The sequence below is a fragment of the Delphinapterus leucas genome, chromosome 11 (assembly GCF_059928025.1).
Source record: "Delphinapterus leucas isolate spDelLeu-1000000601 "Yukka" chromosome 11, BTC_Dleu_Yukka2, whole genome shotgun sequence".
Lineage (NCBI taxonomy): Eukaryota > Metazoa > Chordata > Mammalia > Artiodactyla > Monodontidae > Delphinapterus > Delphinapterus leucas.
The window spans coordinates 87,982,685-88,001,657 of NC_143139.1; the positions used below are offsets into that span (position 1 = coordinate 87,982,685).

Genomic DNA, 18,973 nt, shown 5'->3' on the forward strand with positions numbered 1-18,973 from the left:
AGCCTTCAGAGCTAAAGAGGAGTGAACAGGACAAGGGATGCCTGCGGGGTAGGGAGCAGAAGGGGCTGCATCCCTCGGGGCTTAGCACAGTGCTGGCGAAGAAATTGGTGCCCTGTAAGTATCTCTCAAGTGAATAGATGGATGGAGGGGAGGAAGAGAAAGCTCTTCTAGGCAGAAAGGACAGCATGACTGGAGGCAAGGTGTGAGGCGGTCGAAGCAGTTTGATTGCTGGAGCAGACAAAGGTGCAAGATGAAGCCCAGAGAGGTGAGAGGGAGCCAGAGCACGGCAGGTGGGTCTTGTAGTCCATGTTAAGGTATTTGGACTTGATCCTGAAGGCAGCTATAGGAGCCACTGGAGGGGTTAGAACCAGGAGATAACTGGTCAGGATGAGCATTCATCATTCTGAAGAGGATGGATTTAGCGCCAGAGCTGGGATTAAGGCTCACGACAGTTTAATTCTTTGCCTTGCATCTAGTTTCCTGAAGTCACCCCCACCTGCAGTGAAGCTGGTTAGCAGCAGAAAAGAGCGGGCCCTGCACATGGGCAGGTCCTCCCATGCACCTTCCTGCGGTGCTAGTTTGCAGAGGGGAAAGCAGATGGGGGAGCTGGAGCAAAGCACACCTGGAGAGCACCTGCGTGTGAAGGTGGGAGGAGAAACACCCAGAAGAGACAGTTCTGGGACTCACCCTCCAGCATGCTGAGGTTGGCATTCAGTGCCTCCACCTCACTTGTGATAATGGGACAGAGCTGGCCATAAAAGGAATAAAAAAAAAAATGCAGGTTATCACATTGTACTGGAAACCACTGTTTAAGGGCCTAGACCCCAACAAAGGCCTTCCAGTGAGGAGACATTCTCCCTTTGGACTCTCCCTTAAATTAGTTGATGCCTATGGGCCTCAGGTTCCGTACGTATGGGTGGCATGACATTGAATGCTGGCTCAACTTCATAGCAACCGGGACCACACCCACTCAGCCCCATAAAAGAACAAGCCCTTGGCTTTCATCTCTGCAGCATGACAGGGCATGTGCCCCAGTCCATGTTAGTGCTACGACACCTGGCGAACCTGCTGCCTGCACAGCTGAGCCTCTCCCAACGGCAGGGATGCCCCTGCCTGCCACCTCTGCCATCAGCATGCCAGGCCCTGCCAGGGAGAGTTAGAGCAGGGCCTTTATTTCCTTGCTGGGCTGCTCGGAGAGCCCATTAGATCAGACATCTATTTAGATCAGAGCCCCTTTTGGAATTAGAAAATCAATTTGGAATCAGACCCAAGCACATCTGTAGGAAACAGGAAGAGTATCAAGCTCGATGCCGTGTGCCAGGAGTGTGCTGAGCACGCAGTGTGGTGGTTACTAGCAGAGGCTCAGGAGCCTGGCTGCCTGGGGTTGAATGCCTTGGCAAGTTACTTGTACTCTCTGGCCTCAGTTTCCTCATTTGCAACGTGGGGATGATAGCTGTATCTACTGCGTCAGGTTACTGTGAGTAGAAATTGAGGCAATCCACGTGAGATTGCCCAGCTCAGAGTAAGCATTCAGTAAATGTTAGCTGTTGCCAACCTCATTTCATCCTCACTACAGTCCTGAGAGGCAGGCTCTACTGGCCCCTATTTACAGATGGAAAACAGAAGCTTGGAGAGGGTAAGCGAGTTGCCAGGAGTTATAGATCAGTAGGATTTGAAATCTGGCCTGACATGGCTAGACAGCTGTGGTCTGAGCACCCTTGGCCTTTTCTAGTGGCACAGAGGGAACCCTAGAAGCAAAGCATCTATGATCTCTAAGTCATACACAAGCTCCAGGCAAACTTAACTATTGGCTTCTTGTCGGAGGACAAAGGACCATGCCTTGTTTTGAACAAAGGAATGATCAAGTGTGGGGTCCCTGAAAGCAACAGCACTGTTTCCCAGGCACTCTTCAATATGCACATCCACTGGCACTCAGCACCTTTCAGGTAAGGACGGGAAAGGCTGCGAAGCTTCAGTGTCCCCTGACCAGCCGGACAACCTTGTTAGACAAGCTGCTTAACGTCTCTGTGTGTTGATTTCCTCACTGACATTCATTATGCACCTACTGCCTTCCAAGTGCTGAACTGAACACAAGGGGGCTGGAGACAGCCAGACACCATCCTTGTCCCTCTTTTCCAGAAAGGAATCTCCCTTCTTTTCCCATCCTCCTCACCTCTCTCCTCGTCTCCCCAGAAATGTGGGTAAAGCGTTCAGGGAAGATATTGTCAGGAATGGAAACAGGGCACATGGCCAATTCCATCTTTCCCTTCCTCGGACACTGACTTCTGGCATCAAGATACTTGGATGCCATCTTAACTTATACTGTTTCACTTGGCTGGGAATATTCTTTCTTCTTTCCCGTTCCTCACTTATTCAATTCCTACCTATATTTGAAGGCTCAGTTCAAGTCCTGCACTCTCCAAAAATATCTCCCAGGATAGGATACTCCTAGGCTCTATTTACTTAATTTTTCCAGTTCTCTGAACCCCCTCAGTCCAACCTAATGACCATGTAAGTATGTACGAAATTCAAATACTTATTCAGTTGCAGTTTCACAAGTCTGAGTTGGTTTTTCCTAAACAGATAAGTTTATTCCTTTTCCATATCCTCAACAGACTCTAGCCTAGAGTGCTGGGCATGTAGTAGGTACACAATAAACGAACTCTTTTTGATTGTTTGCCCACCCTGGGGCGAGGACTTGAGGGAGGGAATGCTGTATTATTTATCTCTGCATCCCTAGCACCTACCATTATGTTTGGCACATAGTAGGCACTTGAGAAACTATTAACTTGCAAAGGATAATGTGTGTGAAAGTGCCTTGGATGGTGCTTAGCACACGGTAGGTGCTCAGGAAAGTTTTATTGACTAAAAGCTAATCAAAGCATGGCAGAACTGCTGCTGATGGCATGTTACTATGGCTGTATAGCCTCTAAAGACTTACCATTTTATTTAAGTTCTTTAAAATGGGTTTCTCCATGGGCTCAGCAAAGGAGTTATATAGGACACTAGGAAAAAAAAGATTACAAAAGGGCTTACACAGGATCATATCTGCCAGTTCATAACTGCCCCTAGGTGCCACATGAGAACCCAGCTCCAGACTGTCCACTGCCCACCAGGGTGCTCACCTGAGCTCTCCAGAAAACGAGATGTCATTGTGGCTCACTTGGGCATTGCAGTCTTGGAGCTTCAGGATTGGGTGACCAAAGTCATTCCGGGCCAGGACAACTATACCGGTGAAGTAGACCCCAGAGAGAAGCAAGTTAGCTCCTCCTGCGTCTTGGCTGTTGAGAGAAGAAGTGCAAGGTTACCCAAGCCTGGGCAGGGGTGCAGATGGATCTTGTTTCTCTGATTAACCATAGAATCTAAGCCCCAGGAGGGCAGGAACTTCATCACCTCTGGATTCCTGGCACCTACAACAGGTAGGGGTGAATATTTACTGAACAAACGAAGTAACAAATATGTGAATGGTGACAGCTCTAGGAACCTTGCATTTATTTCATCTTGAGTGCGCTGGCCCCCATAGTGGTTGAGCATGTATTAGGCACCATTCATATACGATGCTTGTTTGGAGGAAGAACATAGGGGTCAAGGTGGCCACACCTTATTTAGGAGGGGCATAGATGGGGAGGTGACACTTAGATGTCATCTGTGAACTCCTTGAGGGAGTGGTGCTATTCATCTCCATGCCCCAGGATTTAGCTCATGGCCTGACACAGAATAAGCACTCAATCTATGGTTGATGAGTCAGCAAAGAAATGAATAATACATGAATCTATGTTTCTTATGGGGGAACATATTATATCCCTACCGTCTACGAGACTGGAGTTCTTGAGACAGGGATGAATGGTACTCAATACCATTTATAAATGGATACAGTCAGTAGGTACTCAATAAATGGATATTGAATGACCAAATGGATGAATGAATGTGTCATCCTGGGCCATCAACCAAGGCAGACCTAAACATTACACCCACACAGTGACTTATACATAGTAGGTGGTTTGTAACCGTACCATGAATTTGGTCCTTTCTTTTTATCTTCTTTTCTGGCCGCAGCCCACGGCATGTGGGATCTTAGTTCTCTGACCAGGGATCAAACCTGTACCCCCTGCAGTGGAAGCGGGGAGTCTTAACCGCTGGGCTGCCAGGGAAGTCCCAGGAAATCTTAAATGACATGTTGATCAGTGGCTCTGCCTTTAAGGGAAGGATGCTTTTCAGCCCCCTCCTCCCTGCCCTCAGTAGAGATATTCTGATTTAAATCTCTCCTGGAAAGATGCTCTTGAGAAAGATGGTTAATGGCTGAGGGAAAGAAGCCTAACGTCAAACACATTGGCAACTTTATCTACTTCTGATTTCTTGCTCCGTCTCCCCCAGAACAGCAGTAGGCTTCTCAGTGGAATACTCACAAAAGTGGAGACTTGATTTCCCAGTCTGTGCTGATGTTGGCAGTGCCGTGCTTGATCAGGGCCCTGATTCCCACCCCAGGCACAAAGGCTAGTGAAGTATTTGGAAGTGAAAAGGCATTGATTTTTATGCTGTAAAACAGGAAACAGAGGAGTTAGTGCGACTCAGCCAGCACATCTCTAAGTAAGGCAAAATCGGAAATGCAGTGGTAGAACTCCCAAGATGGGCAATTGTGAATTCCTATAGAGCAGGGGTCCCCAACCCCCGGGCCACGGACCGGTACCGGTACACAGCCTGTTAGGAACCGGGCCGCACAGCGGGAGGTGAGTGGCGGGCAGGCGAGCAAGCCCTTCATCTGCCGCTCCGCATCGCTCCCCAGGAAGCGGGTCCCTTGTGCCAAAAAGGTTTCGGACTGCTGTTATAGAGGAAGGACCCTTAGGTATGCAGTGCAGCCTCAGGGCACTGCCTTCTAATTCCTCTCACACCCTTGGCAGGAAGCCCCTTGTATCTAGCTGAGGGGAGAAATGAGCAAGTTTAGGAACAGATTTGCAAACAATCAATCGACTTCTTTAGTTTCTTTAAAGACAAAACACTGCCATCATTATTTTTCCCTTCAGCTGTTCCAGTGTTTCTCAACTGTTCCAGTGTTTCTCAATGTGGGAAACATTAACATTTTGTTTGTTTGTTTGTTTGTTTTTGTGGTACGCGGGCCTCTCACTGTTGTGGCCTCTCCCGTTGCGGAGCACAGGCTCCGGATGCGCAGGCTCAGCGGCCATGGCTCACAGGCCCAGCCGCTCCGCGGCATGTGGGATCCTCCCGGACCGGGTCACGAACCCGTGTCCCCTGTATCGGCAGGCGGACTCAACCACTGTGCCACCAGGGAAGCCTAACATTAACATTTTGGATGGGACAACTATTTTTTTGTAGAGGACTGTTGTACAAATTGCAGGATATTTGGCATATGTACCAACTAAATGCCAATCGTGTCCCTCCCCCCACCCCTAAATCATCAGGACAATAAACAGCATGCCTTGCTCCCAAATGTCCTCTATGTGGACAGTATCTTCCCCAGTTGAGAAATTTATTTTAGAGCATTAACTCCCCCTAGGATTCTCTGAGCTGTCACACAGGTCACTAGAGGCAGTAGGTGGCATGCAACATACATAGGTAGATGGCCACGTGCATTATGTTAAGTTATTAGTATGACCATCTATTGAGCAATTACTACCTGCTAGACACTGGAGTAAGCACTTCACATGTGTTACCTCATTTTAACCCTCACCATAATCCTATGAGGCTGCTGCTGATTTTGCAATCTGCAATTCAGAGATGAGAAGATTAGAAACTTGGCTGAAGTCATAGATAAGTGGTAGAACCAGACCTGGAAGCCTCCTCAATCTGTCTTCAGGCTTCTTAACCAGGAAGCTATGGCGCTTCGTGCATCGTGCAAAGGGCACTCGGCTCGGAGCCAAGTTTTGTGCTAGCTGTACAACCTTGGGCAAGACACTTAACCTCTTTCAGTCAGTCACTGAAAAGAAGTGTGACTCATGGGAAGGTTGAGAAGACAAAATGAAGCCATCTGTGTATAACTGTTGCACGGGAGAAAGCACTGTTATGAACTAGGGAAAATTTTAAAATGTGACAGCCAATAAGAAAGGATTATTTGTTATTTCCTCTTTTCTGCATCCTTTCCTACCTATTCTCTGTCAAATATCCTGAGGATCACCGTGAAAAGAGGATGGTAGAGATTAATGTATCTTGGAAATATTTTCATTTTGATACGTATAGGTCTAACTCATTCTTTGTAATTGCTGCAGAGTAATCTAAGCTATGGATTAAAAAAAATCATTGCTTTGTGGGTAGACATCTAGGTTGTTTCCAGTATTTCTGCATTATAAACAGTGCCACAGTGAACATCCCCATATATGCTGTTTGTGTAGATGTTTCTCTAGGGAGCGTGCTGAGAAGTGGAATTGTTGGGTCAAAAACCATGCCTAAAAAAATCCTTAAAAATCACCTCCTAAAATAGCACTGTCTAGGGGCTTCCCCGGTGGTGCAGTGGTTGAGGGTCTGCCTGCCGATGCAGGGGACACGGGTTCGTGCCCTGGTCCGGGATGATCCCACATGCCGCGGAGTGGCTGGGCCCGTGAGCCATTGCCGCTGAGCCTGCGCATCCGGAGCCTGTGCTCCGCAACGGGAGAGGCCACAGCAGTGAGAGGCCCGCGTACCGCAAAAAACAAAAACAAAAACAAAAAAAACACTGTCTAATAGAAATATAATGTGAGCCATATATGTAATTTAACATTATCTAGTCACATTAAAAATGGGAAATATTATAATTTGAACATGTAATCAATATAAAAATTGTTAATGAGATATTTTATTTTCCTTTTTCAAAAATAAACAAAATGCAGTATGTGTTTTATATTCATGATGTACCTCAATCTAGATATTGCATTTTCAACAGAAATTCTTGACCTGTATTTAGAGCTGATAAAATTTTCAATTGAAAGAGTAAACTTACACATTCAAATTGTTCCAGACTTAAAAGTTCTTCAGTAACTGAATCATGTGAGTTTTTAAATTAAAACTGAAATTAAAAAAATTAAAAATCCAGTACTCAGTTGCACTAATCATACCTCAAGTGCTCAATAGTGACATGAGGCTAGCAGCTCCTGTTTGAACAGCACAGGTCTGAAATTATTGTACCAGTTTATCTGTTCCCACTAGCAATGCATGGGAATACCTGCTTCTCCTCATCTTTACCTTCACTTTATATTACAGGAATCACCCTGGTTTTTCTGCTGTGGCATTATCATCAGTGTAATTAAATCATTAGATTTGTAAATATATATTTAATGTTCATCTCTCTCACTGGACACTAAAGGCATATCTGTGTCATTCACTACACTATACCCTATGCCTAGAACAAAGCCTTAGTACACAGTAGGTGCTCAACAAATTCCTGTTGAATGGCTGACTGTATTATAATTAGAGCATCTGTCATATTAGACCATGAGGCAAACGAAGCCAGAGGCCAGAGTTAAGGATAGGGGAACAGAAAAATACAAGACAGTTGTATTCTGATGAAACTGTGGGGCTTCAATAGGATTCTTCAACTGTTTTTTTTTGGGGGGGGCATAGTTTCTTTACAATGTAGTGTTAGTTTCTGTTGTACAATGAAGTGAATCAGCTATATGTATACATATACCCCCACCCCGCTTGAACCTCCCTCCCACTACCCACCTCATTCCATCGATCTAGGTCTCCGCAGAGCACCGAGCTGAGTTCCCTGCGCTATACTGCAGGTTCCCACTAGCGAACTGTTTTACACATGGCAGTGCACATATATCAATCCCAATCTCCCAATTCATCCTCCCCACTGTGTCCACACACCCATTCCCTATGTCTGTGTCTCTATTCCTGCCCTGAAAATAGGCTCATCTGTACAATTTTTCTTCAGAGCTTCTTATTTGTGAGACAAAAATGAACCCCTATTTCATCTAAGTCACACTAATTTTGTTATATTCGGCTGAACACTTTTCCTGGTTCGTACCATCACCCCTACATACCCCAGGGAGCTGAAAGATCTCTGCTTTAACCTATTTCTATTCTTGTTCCAAAACACCTGATGTTTGTCAAAGATGTTTATCAGTTACACCTCAAAGGAAACTCTACAGTCGTCCACCCTGAATCAGTTCCAGCCTAAGTGCAAGAGCAGTGTCTGTGCCAAGGAAACGTAGAAGTGCCCAAAGGTTGCCTTTGTCTCATCACCGTGCTAAGATCTCCGCCCAAAGAGGGGACTTGTACTTTGCTAGGCACAATGAGTGCCGGGCGCAAGGGACTGTGCATGCAGCACTGTTCCTGGAAATCTCTGCCCTTTTCCCCAGTTTCTGATGATGCAGTGGCCTCTTACCCCTTAAACATCTCCCACTTGCCTCCCATGGGGAGAAGGTGTCTTTAGAGCATGAGCTCTCCCTTCTCCATTCCTTGATCAACGAATACAGTTTCTGCTCTGCTTTGCCGAACCTTGTCTCATTCATCTGGCGTGAGAAGGACCCAGTTGGGGTCCACCCAATCTGAGAGGGTGGGGAACAATATAAATATAATCTCAAAACTCTTGGCTTGGGTGAGACAAGGATCTGGATCAATGTGGCAATTCCATTGTTCTTACACTGATGGTCTATGCTGTCACTAAGTATATCAGCTAAAGCGTGTTCAGCAGCTTCAGTTTTATGAAGTATCTTCACATTTGTTACATCACCTGCTTTTTATTGTTTACTGATTCTGACATTTGATTTTATTGCTGTAACATGGTAGAAAAGATTATAGCTGCCACCAGAATTCTTCTTAGGAAGAGAAGTTTATTGGTGGGAAAATTACTTGGAAAAGTATTTAGGATGATCCTTTGGTGCCCAGGAGTGGGTGGAACTGCTATGCATGAGCCCAGGGGAAGAAACTGACGTTGCTCCAGAGAAGCAGAGGAGGTCTAGATAGCAAGAGGGCAGAAAGCATGTGCCTTGTAATCCACTCCTATGACCTCTGAAGTCTTGACTAAACTTTACAAAATAAGACAAGATGTAGTGAGAGCGGATTTGTTTGTGAGACTGATATTGAACTCTGCATCTAAGTTTATGGGGGTAGGGGTAGCAATGGAATGAACAAGAATTTCATTTAGAATTCTGGGGGCAAGGTGCCCACAGCCGACATCTGCATCGAATTAGAACTCTCATTTTAGGAATGAGGAGAGGGCACTGAGTCTCTGAGCAGATGCGCCAGGTGCACACAACGAGTGTGCAGCAGAGATGTGACTTGGACCCACGCGTTCTGAGCCAAACACCACATGCCGGCTCCATGACCCCTTTTTCTTGGGTGGTTTATCTGATAAGCCTTTCACCAAAGGTTGGTTAACTTCTACTCCATCCTGGTGTTACACCAGGACTCACGGTGGCATATCCACAACCCTGAGATTTTAAAGATTAATTTCACTGCTAAAAATGTCCTTCTCTTTTACTTACTTTATAAGCTTGTAGTTCATATAATCAATTTTCAGAAATTCAGGAGATTCAGAACCTTTTAAATCTGGGATGTTTCTTTCCTTGACCATTTGCTCAATCATCTCCACCCCAGCTTGAATGCCTGGGAAGCAACCAAAGAAAATGTTTATTGATAACAAAGATGATGATGGCATAATATCATTAAACACACAAGTTAAATTTATTAAGTAAGCCATGCTCTTAGATACTGAGAAAACAGGATTCTAACAAGGTGGTTATTATTGTCCCTACTTTGCAGAAGAAAACACTGGTCCTCAGAGAGGCCAGTGAAATTGTCCAAGAACCCAGAGCTAACAGCATGGGAGGATGTTAACACAGGACAGTGTTATAGGAAAAGTACAAAGTATCATCGTTATCCAATTTCACAGATGAAGAAACTGAGCCTCAAAGAGGTTAATTCTTGCCTAAGTCACACAGCTAAGAACTGGGGAAGCCAGTAGTCAAATCTGGGCAATTTGGCTCCAGAATCTATGCCTGATGGCCAGTTCCAGAAAGTTATTCTACATCGTCCTTTTTCCCTCCTAGATTCTTTAAATTCAGGAATTTTGGAATGGAGGTCCATGGACTGTTGGGAACACTTGAAGCCCCTGAAATTCTAATGAAAGATTGTGAGTGGGTCATGTGTATGTGTATCTATCCCATTTTTTAGGGGAAAATTTTCCAGGGTTCACATTTTATTTTTTTATTTGCAGTACGCGGGCCTCTCACTGCTGTGGCCTCTCCCGTTGCGGAGCACAGGCTCCGGACGTGCAGGCTCAGTGGCCATGGCTCACGGGCCTAGCCGCTCTGTGGCATGTGGGATCCTCCCAGACCGGGGCACGAACCCGTGTCCCCTGCATTGGCAGGCAGACTCTCTACCACTGCGCCACCAGGGAAGCCCCAGGGTTCACATTTTAATCAGATTCTCAAAGGATCCCAGCACTCCAAAAAGGTTAGCAACCACTGCTTTTGTTTAATCCTGGAATAAACCCATCTTTATATAATAGCACCACAGAACACATTTCTCTGAGCTCGTGGAGAAACAGAGCCCTCTTCCACATTAAAGAGCTTGAGAAAAGTAACTTAGTAACGAAGAATGATCTTTTCATTTTTACCTTCTCAAGGAGGAAGTTTTGCTTATACCCCTTCCTTTACAGCTTAAGCTCACTTCCACTTATCCTATCCTTTTTGGAGATTAAGAAGAGCAGATTTTATCCTCTATAATACTGTGAATAACACTGTAATATGGAGATGTAAAGACAGAATGTAAAGGATGGAACGATGGAACCGAAGGCACTATCAGACAGCCTAGGTTTGGATCCCAACACTCACTTACTAGCTGTGTGACTCTGCAAGTTACAAAGCCTCTCTGTCCTTCACTTTCCTCATCTGTAACGTGGGGACATTAGCAACTGTGGAGGTGTCTGTTCACATATGTGAAAATAACAGTAGGTAATATTTGTTGGGCATATGCTATTGTGAGATTCTGTTCCAAGTACTTTATATGCTCTAAGATGTTCATTGTGTATGCATGTGCGGGGGAGTGAGAGAGGGAAAATATGAATCTGTGACTATGTTTGGATATGCCTACTGTCAAGGTGATTACTTTTTAGACAACACCTTTCCCCCAGCCATCTTAGTAGCTCTGGATCACCCCACTGTAGAGCTTGTCTCAGTCATGAGACAGACCAATCTGAGCTTCTGGATTTGGGTCACAGACTACACCTGGGAGGTGAGTACAGCCTGGCTTTTGAAAGCATCCAACTCACCATAGTCCAGAGCTCTCTGAGTAGCCCTCGCCTTGATTCCAGGGTAAATGGTCTGAGCGGATGAGATGTAGAGATTCCACAGGAGGAAACATCCCCAGAGGACTTGGACCATCTTTGTACACATCTGCAATTAGTCAACATTTATAGTCCTTTTATTATTCTTAACTTTTTCATTGGCCAATTCCATCTAGCATTTCTAGGCTTTCTCACTTTCATTGCTTACTTCCAGAACTTGCTCCATCCATCCATCCATCCATCCATCCATCCAGTAATCATTTATTGAACACACTGGAACGTATTCTAGGTGCTGAGGATGTAGAGATGACCTATGTGTGGCCCCTGACCTTTGCTTCCCACAGAATAGTGGGTGAATCAGACATACACACACAGATGATTGTAACGCAGTAAGATATAATGCAGTGCAATACAAGAGCCTTACAAAAAATACAGCAATTTGGATATGCCTTGGGAAGGATAATGGGGGTGGGATGGGGGAATTCTTGAGTTTTAGAACAAATGAGTCAGTAGTTTGGAAAGGTGGCCTCAGTGGATGTGAGGCAACCACTTATCTGCTTAAAGATCCTTGATGACTCTCCTTGGCCCACAGGACAGACAGGTCTAAGCTCTTAGCGTGGCAATCAAGGCCGTTCACAACTGGCTCCAAACTTCTTCCAAGCTCCTATCTCTCCTCCTGTCTAAGTGGCAGTGTTCTGAGCTGGCCACACTGAGCTATTTGCTATTCTTCAATTTGTCAGTTCTCTCACGATTGAGGGCTTTTTTGATAACCCTCCCAATGTAAACACACATGCACATACATCTCTTTCTCTGTCTCTCTGCCTCTGGGTCACATACCCACATCTGTCTGGTGAATGCATCCTCCAGGGCCAGCTCCAATGTTCCCTCTGTGAAAGCTCCCCTTACCAGGCCATTCTGACACACGATGGATTTGGAGGCAGCCCCACCTCTTCCACCACTATCCCTCCAGCCACTACATCAGCCAGTATAATTTCATGTGGATGTTTACAACTGCCTCCTTACTGGTCTCTCAGGTTCCCTTGCCCCCTTCTGGCTGTTCTCCACACCAGAGTGGGCCTTGGAAAATGAAAGTCAGACCTCATCACCCCACCCCCTTTCCCGTTAAAACCCTCCAGTGGTTCCCCATCTTACTCAGCATAAAAGCCAAAGCCCTTCCACCAAATGCAAGGCCCTGCCCTGCCCACACCTCTACCTCCTCGATGACCTTCCTTAGCACACACGCCTGGCTCACCTGGCCCCAGCCTCACCGGCTGACTTGATCTTTCCTATCACTCTAAGCAGCCTGTACCCCAGGTCTCTGCACTTATTGTGCCCTCTGCCTGACCGAGTCACCCTCCAGATAACCACATGGCTGGGCCTTTCCCTTTCTTCAGGTATCTTGAGTGTTGTCTCAGTGAAGCCTTTCCTAACCACTCTATACGAAACACCCTCCCCCATGACCTCGATATTCCCCATGCTTCCCTTGCTTTACTTTTCTCCAAAGCACTTGTCATCATCTAGTATAGTCTACAGATCTTATTTATTTTCTGTCTCTCCTACTGGAATTTTTAGGCTTCATGGTGAAGGACTTCATCACTTCAGCACCTTGAACAGTGACTGGCACACAGTAGGCAATGGGTAAATATTTTTTTTTTAATATCTTTATGTTAGTATAATTTACTAACATAAATTACTTAATTACTATAAGATGTAGTATATACTACATCTTTTATGTAGTATAATTAATGGGTAAATATTGATTGATTGATTGAATGAATGAATGAATGTCTCTTCCTTGAAACCATGAAGTGGGCCAGGTATGCCTTCTGAGGTTCCACAGTACTCAGTGCAGTCCTTGATCTTAATATGTACCATCCTGCAATGTGATTGTCTTTACTTGTCTATCTTACTTCTATAACTCCAGAGTCTAGTACAATGCCTGGCACATAGTAGACACATGGAAAAACTTAATAAACATCTTCTCCAAGGAGAAAGGCCACATCTTATTCACTGTTATATTCCTAGAACTTGACACACAGTAAGTGTTCAATGTATACTTATTGAATTAATGGACTTGATGAATTAATGTCACTCCATTTTCTTGATGAATGAAGCAGAGGTACCAACAGCAACAGTGACATAGGTTTCTTTTAACGAGACTCACAGCTGAGTGAGTAATACATTTACAGGCCTTGTTTCTAGTTCTGGGAGTTTACAAGCTGGGTGAGCTATCCTTATTGCATTCACACAGATACCCATGGAGTTAACACACAAACATGAAACAAATCAGGGAAGCATTTGTGGGTGTGGTCAGGGAAGAGGAAGCTGTAGGAGCTGTGCATTTAGACAGAGTGAGGAGTCAGGCCAGCTGGGCAGGGAAGGATGCATAGAGGGGCTGGGACTCAGGAGCAGTCTAGATGAAGGCAAAGGTCATTGTAAGAGGGGTGTGTGTGTGAGAGAGACACACACAGAGAGAGAGAGAGAGAGGGAGAGAGAGAGAGAGAGAGAGAGAGAGAGAGAGAGAGAGCGAGTCTGTGTTTGGCCAAGATAAGCAAGAAGTTTGATAAAGGGGTTTGTGTGTGCTCTCGGGTAAGGCCAGAGAGGTAGGAAAGGGATAATGCAGATGAAGGGGTGTTCCAGAGAATTTATTTGAAAGGAGCAGAGCAGTCTGGTCAAGGGAGGGAGTGTCCGAGTACGGCTATTGCTAGCCTATCTTGCGCTTTTGTGTGAAATGAGAAAAGGTGCCCTCTGGAGATATACCAGCCTCTGGCACAAAGTGGGGCCAGAAGAAAGTGTTCTAGGAAAATCCCACACTAGTGTATCCAGCTTGGTGGGGAGAGAAAAGGAGGCTCCATTCATCCCTTGTGTTGGCATTTTGTCTAGCGCACAAGCTGCCCCACTCGTACAGTGGGCCTATGCTCAGACTGGTGAATGCTCATGAGGGCATTTTGCTAGACGGCCATGAGGTTGAGAATTAGGGTCTTGACGTGTCTGTTCTGTAGTTCATGAATCCATCTTAAGGTGTGAGAAGAGGCTGGCTCAGTCAACCTGTTTACATTTCTCACTTGATCTCCCAGGAGCCTCCTCCGTATAATCCCGCCCCCTGCCCATCCCTGTCCAGACAAGTCCCCAAACTTACCCCATGTTTCCTGACTAATATCCATGCTTATGCTGTTCCATTTTACTCAGGGCTGCAGAAACCCTGTGCATCCTTAAGGTCCATTGTAACCATAGCCTTCTTTCTGAAGCCATTTCTGACTTCCCTAAGCTAATCTCATTTCCTTCTGAACCCTCAGTCAAAATATATATTTATTCACACATCTATGTTTATTTTTTACTTATTGTCAGTCTCCCCTACCAGAATGTAAGTGCCATGAGGGCAAAGGACTCATCAGGTTTGGAGGTTTTAGAGCCTGGCTTGCTTGGTGTCTTGGACACAGTGAGTGATTGATAAGTCCTGGTAGAAGGAATCAATGAATCATAAGTAAAGGAATAGCCCTCATTTCACTCTACATTATATTATGGTTCTTTGCAGAGGTGGTTAACAAAGCACTTATGCACTAGCGGAGCACATTTACCCGTCAGAACAGATGTTGGCCACAGTTCTGGAGCAGGATCAGAGAGGTTAGGTACCGGATCGTGGGCAGCACAGAGGAAGTCTTGGAGGGGTGGCCAGTGTGGCTGGCCTACGCTGGGGGCTGGGGTGGGGGACTCTGAGTAGTGACTACTTACTATTAGATACTGAGGTCTTTCAATATTTTAAAACTGCTATGGCCTTATGCATTCAGTGTGATGTCTCAGCTCTATGGAGTTGGTTTGGGTAATAAAGGACAGTCTACAGGAAGAAGCTGGGCAGCGTCAGGGTGAAGACAACACTGAGGAATGAGAGTGAGAGCTGAGGGGAAGGAATTCCAGTAGGAGAGGAGGGCCTCTGATCAAGCAATGAGTAATCTGAGGGCTGGAGGAAATGTGAGGAGTGGGATAAACAAGCGTGAAGTCCTCCACATTCTGGGAGGCAGGGTGAGATCAACAACACTTTATACTCAGAACGGATGCAGAAGTTAGGTCCAGTTGCCATTTGTTCTAGGCCTTCCTTGATCCTTTAGTTGTCCTGGGAGTGGTCCAGGGTCCTTGAGAGGGGGATAGGTAGAGATGGATGGGATTGTGGGAGTGAGAGGAACACTCCTGGGGCTTAGATTAGTGGCTATTTACCAACTGGTATAGAAGTATTTCCACGTTTTAACAAATGGTGAGCCATACTGATGTGTAGTCATGCTAATATCACTGTAGGCAAAGAATTGTAAATGGATGTGTCCTGCCTAGGCAGGCATAAGAGAGAAATTTTTTATTGAAGTATAGTTGATTTACCATATTGTGTTAGTTTCAGGTGTACAGCAAAGCGATTCAGTTTATATGTATATATATATATATATATATATATATATATGATTATTTTCCATTATAGGTTATCACAAGAGGGAGATTTTTTAAAAGAGGAAAATATTTTCAGAGTAGTAGAAAGCAATGGGAAAGAATGTTAGACCAAAAAGTCTATATCCATTAGACTGTATGCAAAGTAAGGTAGAAATTATGTCTCTGCCTGGCATATATCAATAAATATTTGCTGACGGACCAACCGACTGCTTACAAGATTCTGGTGAACTAAGGAAGGTTCTAGAAAATGTTGAAAGAAATGAGAAAATCAAACCATCATATAAATAGCTCTCCATTTCTACAGTGAAAAAGCACAATAAACCAAAGCGGAGGTATTACTTGTGAATGGAAGAACAATTAAAATAATAAGTTTGTATTTCTTCACCATTCACAAAACTCACAACAATACTATCATCCTCCCCCCATCTTAGACATGTGGACACAGAAGCTTAGAGAGTCCAAATGACCTGTCCAAGATCACATAATAAGTCAGACTCTTGGGAATCAAACCTGTTCTTTTGGCTCTTAATTCTAGTGTTTATGGTTTTCTTTCATTTAATGACTTGATAGTGCTAGATTTTTCATTTTAATCTGGGAATTTTAAATAGGAGTTGCTTGATGCCATCTTATATGTGGAAAAACTCATTAAGCATCTGGAAAATTTCAAGCATCAAAGTGCAAATCCCTTTGTATTTTCTTGGGTACGAATGGAGTTTTAAATTCCCTTCCAGCAGCGAAAAACCTGCTTTCACTTCTTGGTTAAAGGAAGTTTCTGAAGTGGTCTGCTTTGATGGAGATCCAGGAACTCAAAACTGCACCTAGAAAACACATATTTTTCCTCTAGAAATTTTATGAGTGAATAAAATTGCTGGGCTCTAAAGGGACGGATTGTATGTAACTTTCAGTTGAATTGTTTGGGTAGGATGATAATTTATGGGCAGGGGAGGAATAGAAACTTGTCAAGCCAGGAGATGATTCCTAAAAGGTTAGGTAATTTGGCGGACAAGTAAGGGCAGGGTAAGTTGCCTGTTAAAAGAAGGAATCCAAGATGATTTAAAAACCTGCTAGCAAGTTACCTATTTCGTTGCTTCTGAGGAATTGCTTCTTTCCAATATTCGAAACCTCAGAAGTCACTGCATTGCCATACCAATGTTCAGACAGAATAACACTTGTAAATTACTTGGCTCTTACTTGAGCCATTTTGATGACCGGAAATAAGAACACTCAAGTACAACTCAGAAAATTGCTGAGACAGATCAACTTACCATTACCACTCATGAAGGAGAGCTTTGACAGACTCTGGAAAAATTTAAAAGGACTGATGAATGAATGAAATGTAGCCTTTAAAATAGAGGCAAAGTTTGAGAAATTCAATTCAATTGGTTTAAAGAAGCCTAGTCTATAAGAATATTCCAACCTAACAGTTAAGACAAATAATAGCATTGGTAAAATGTCTATATCAACAGGTATGGAATATGGGCAGAACTGGAGAATATTTCAAGGGATTCAGCATACACGTCTGATGTTATACCAAGATCTCTAATGACAAGGGCCTTGAAAATTTACACCAAGTCTTCCCTCACCCCCCAAACTCTATACTTAACACAAACAAACAATTCAGGCAGATGGGAAGGTCCTTTGCTTGGCAGGATCTAGGTCACTGATATGGTTTAAGACCTGGTCCCAAAGCACAGAGATCACAGCAGTTCCTTAATCTGAACCACACCAGTTGAGAGACAAGTGTGAATTTTCTGTGCTGGGTGCCCCACTGGAATGGAGGCAAAAATAAGTCCAGACTACTGAGCAACAAACACTTTTAACACTGCTGAAGGATGCAAAACTAAACATGTAGTCCAAACCAACTCTTGTTTCTTTCTTAGAGCTGTTAGTCTTCTGTGTGAGTGACATAAAAAAGAAATAAAACAGAAAAACCTAGGCAGACAAAAATAATTCAGGATACGTGACAGGGGGCTGTTCAAGGTGTCCTACCAGATCTGGGTCATCTCCAGCAACAAGGTAATTCCCGTTGGGAGACTGTGCACTGGCAGAAACTGAAGTTTGTTCATGATTCTTACCTCAAGCAGAGGAAGTATCCAAAGCCGGGGAGCACCTTTGATTCCCTCTGCCTTTGAAGTCGATGTACTTTCCACTTGAGGCTTGAACTCAGCTGCTGCAAAGACAAGATAATTAAGTCTAAATCATCTAGGGGTGGATTTTTTTAAAAAGCCTCTTTCAAAATGTGACACATAATTGCTTCACTTCAATTACCCAATGACTTGAATGAACACTTCAGTCTCTACCTAGATGAGAAAACAATGCCACCTATGCAATAATTATCTCTCTAACACACACACACAGACACACACACACACGCACACAGACACATACACACACACACACAAACTTGTGAAATTTTTATGGCTACTTCACCAGAATGCTTAAGTTAAGAATTCCAGTGTATTGAAAAAGGTGTTAAATTGTATTGAATTGGAAAAGGAAGAACTTTCCTTTCTGGGATAGGAAGTCAGTTTCCCTCGGTTAGGGTGCCTGCAGTTGGTGGTGCCGCTACTGCCCAAAATACCTTTTGGATTTTTGGTGGATCAGATTCATTCTGAAAGCATGAGGCTTAATAGCCACGCTGACCTAGTTACCATCTTTATCTTTCAGGGTAGGACCAGAGATGGCATTTCTAAGTGTCTGCTCCTTTTCAGGTTATTAATGACTTCCTCTCCCAGAATTCCTTTGAAAGCAGTTTAGGTGGGTTCATCAACTATTATGGAACTTGATGTCTTTAGTCTCTAAATGCCATCCCCACTCCCATCCCCCATGTTTTAGTCATTGAACTTTAGATGGCCAGGGATCTGATTACATGAAGTATCTAAGGTCTTAAATTTACAATTTAAGATAGGGTGATCAACTTCCTGGTTTTCCCAGGATGTAGGATTTTCGGTACTAAAACCAGGAGAGTTCAGGGAAACTAGGTAGAACAACAGGTATGTTTGCTTGGCATTGTCCATACTTCAGACAGCTTTTCAGGTTTCTCATCTAGCGTACCTCCAGTTATATATACCTGTTTAACCTCAGTTTTCTTAAGGGTAAAGTGGGGATAAAATTAGTATCTACCTTGATAGGTGCTGGTAGAAAAAAGAAACAGATAACTGTCTTAGTCTGTTTGGGCTGCTATCAAACTATCACAGGCCAGTATAAACTAAGCTAAATGTATAAGCTAAGATGACATAGCTTATATATAACAGATTTATTGCTCACTGTTCTGGAAGCTGGGAAGTCCAAGATCAAGGAGCCAGCATGGTCACA

At 44.2% G+C, this 18,973-nt stretch overlaps 1 protein-coding gene across 14 annotated transcripts in view; it reads right to left on the reverse strand.

The window, feature by feature from the left end:
* Positions 1-17,987, reverse strand: part of BPIFC (BPI fold containing family C) — a 43,684-nt gene extending 25,697 nt beyond the window's left edge. For 5 of the 14 annotated variants that reach the window (XM_089921250.1, XM_089921251.1, XM_089921248.1 and 2 more), the window contains exons 1-7: positions 11,433-12,337; positions 11,210-11,333; positions 9,423-9,543; positions 4,407-4,535; positions 3,126-3,281; positions 2,942-3,005; positions 688-748 (exon numbers count right to left, since the gene is read on the reverse strand). In XM_089921250.1, the coding sequence (XP_089777376.1) occupies positions 688-748; positions 2,942-3,005; positions 3,126-3,281; positions 4,407-4,535; positions 9,423-9,543; positions 11,210-11,333; positions 11,433-11,474 (697 nt within the window). In that variant the 5' untranslated portion in view covers positions 11,475-12,337. The other 9 variants (XM_089921245.1, XM_089921242.1, XM_030763487.2 and 6 more) reach the window with 8 other exon arrangements.
* Positions 17,988-18,973: the final 986 nt, after the last annotated feature.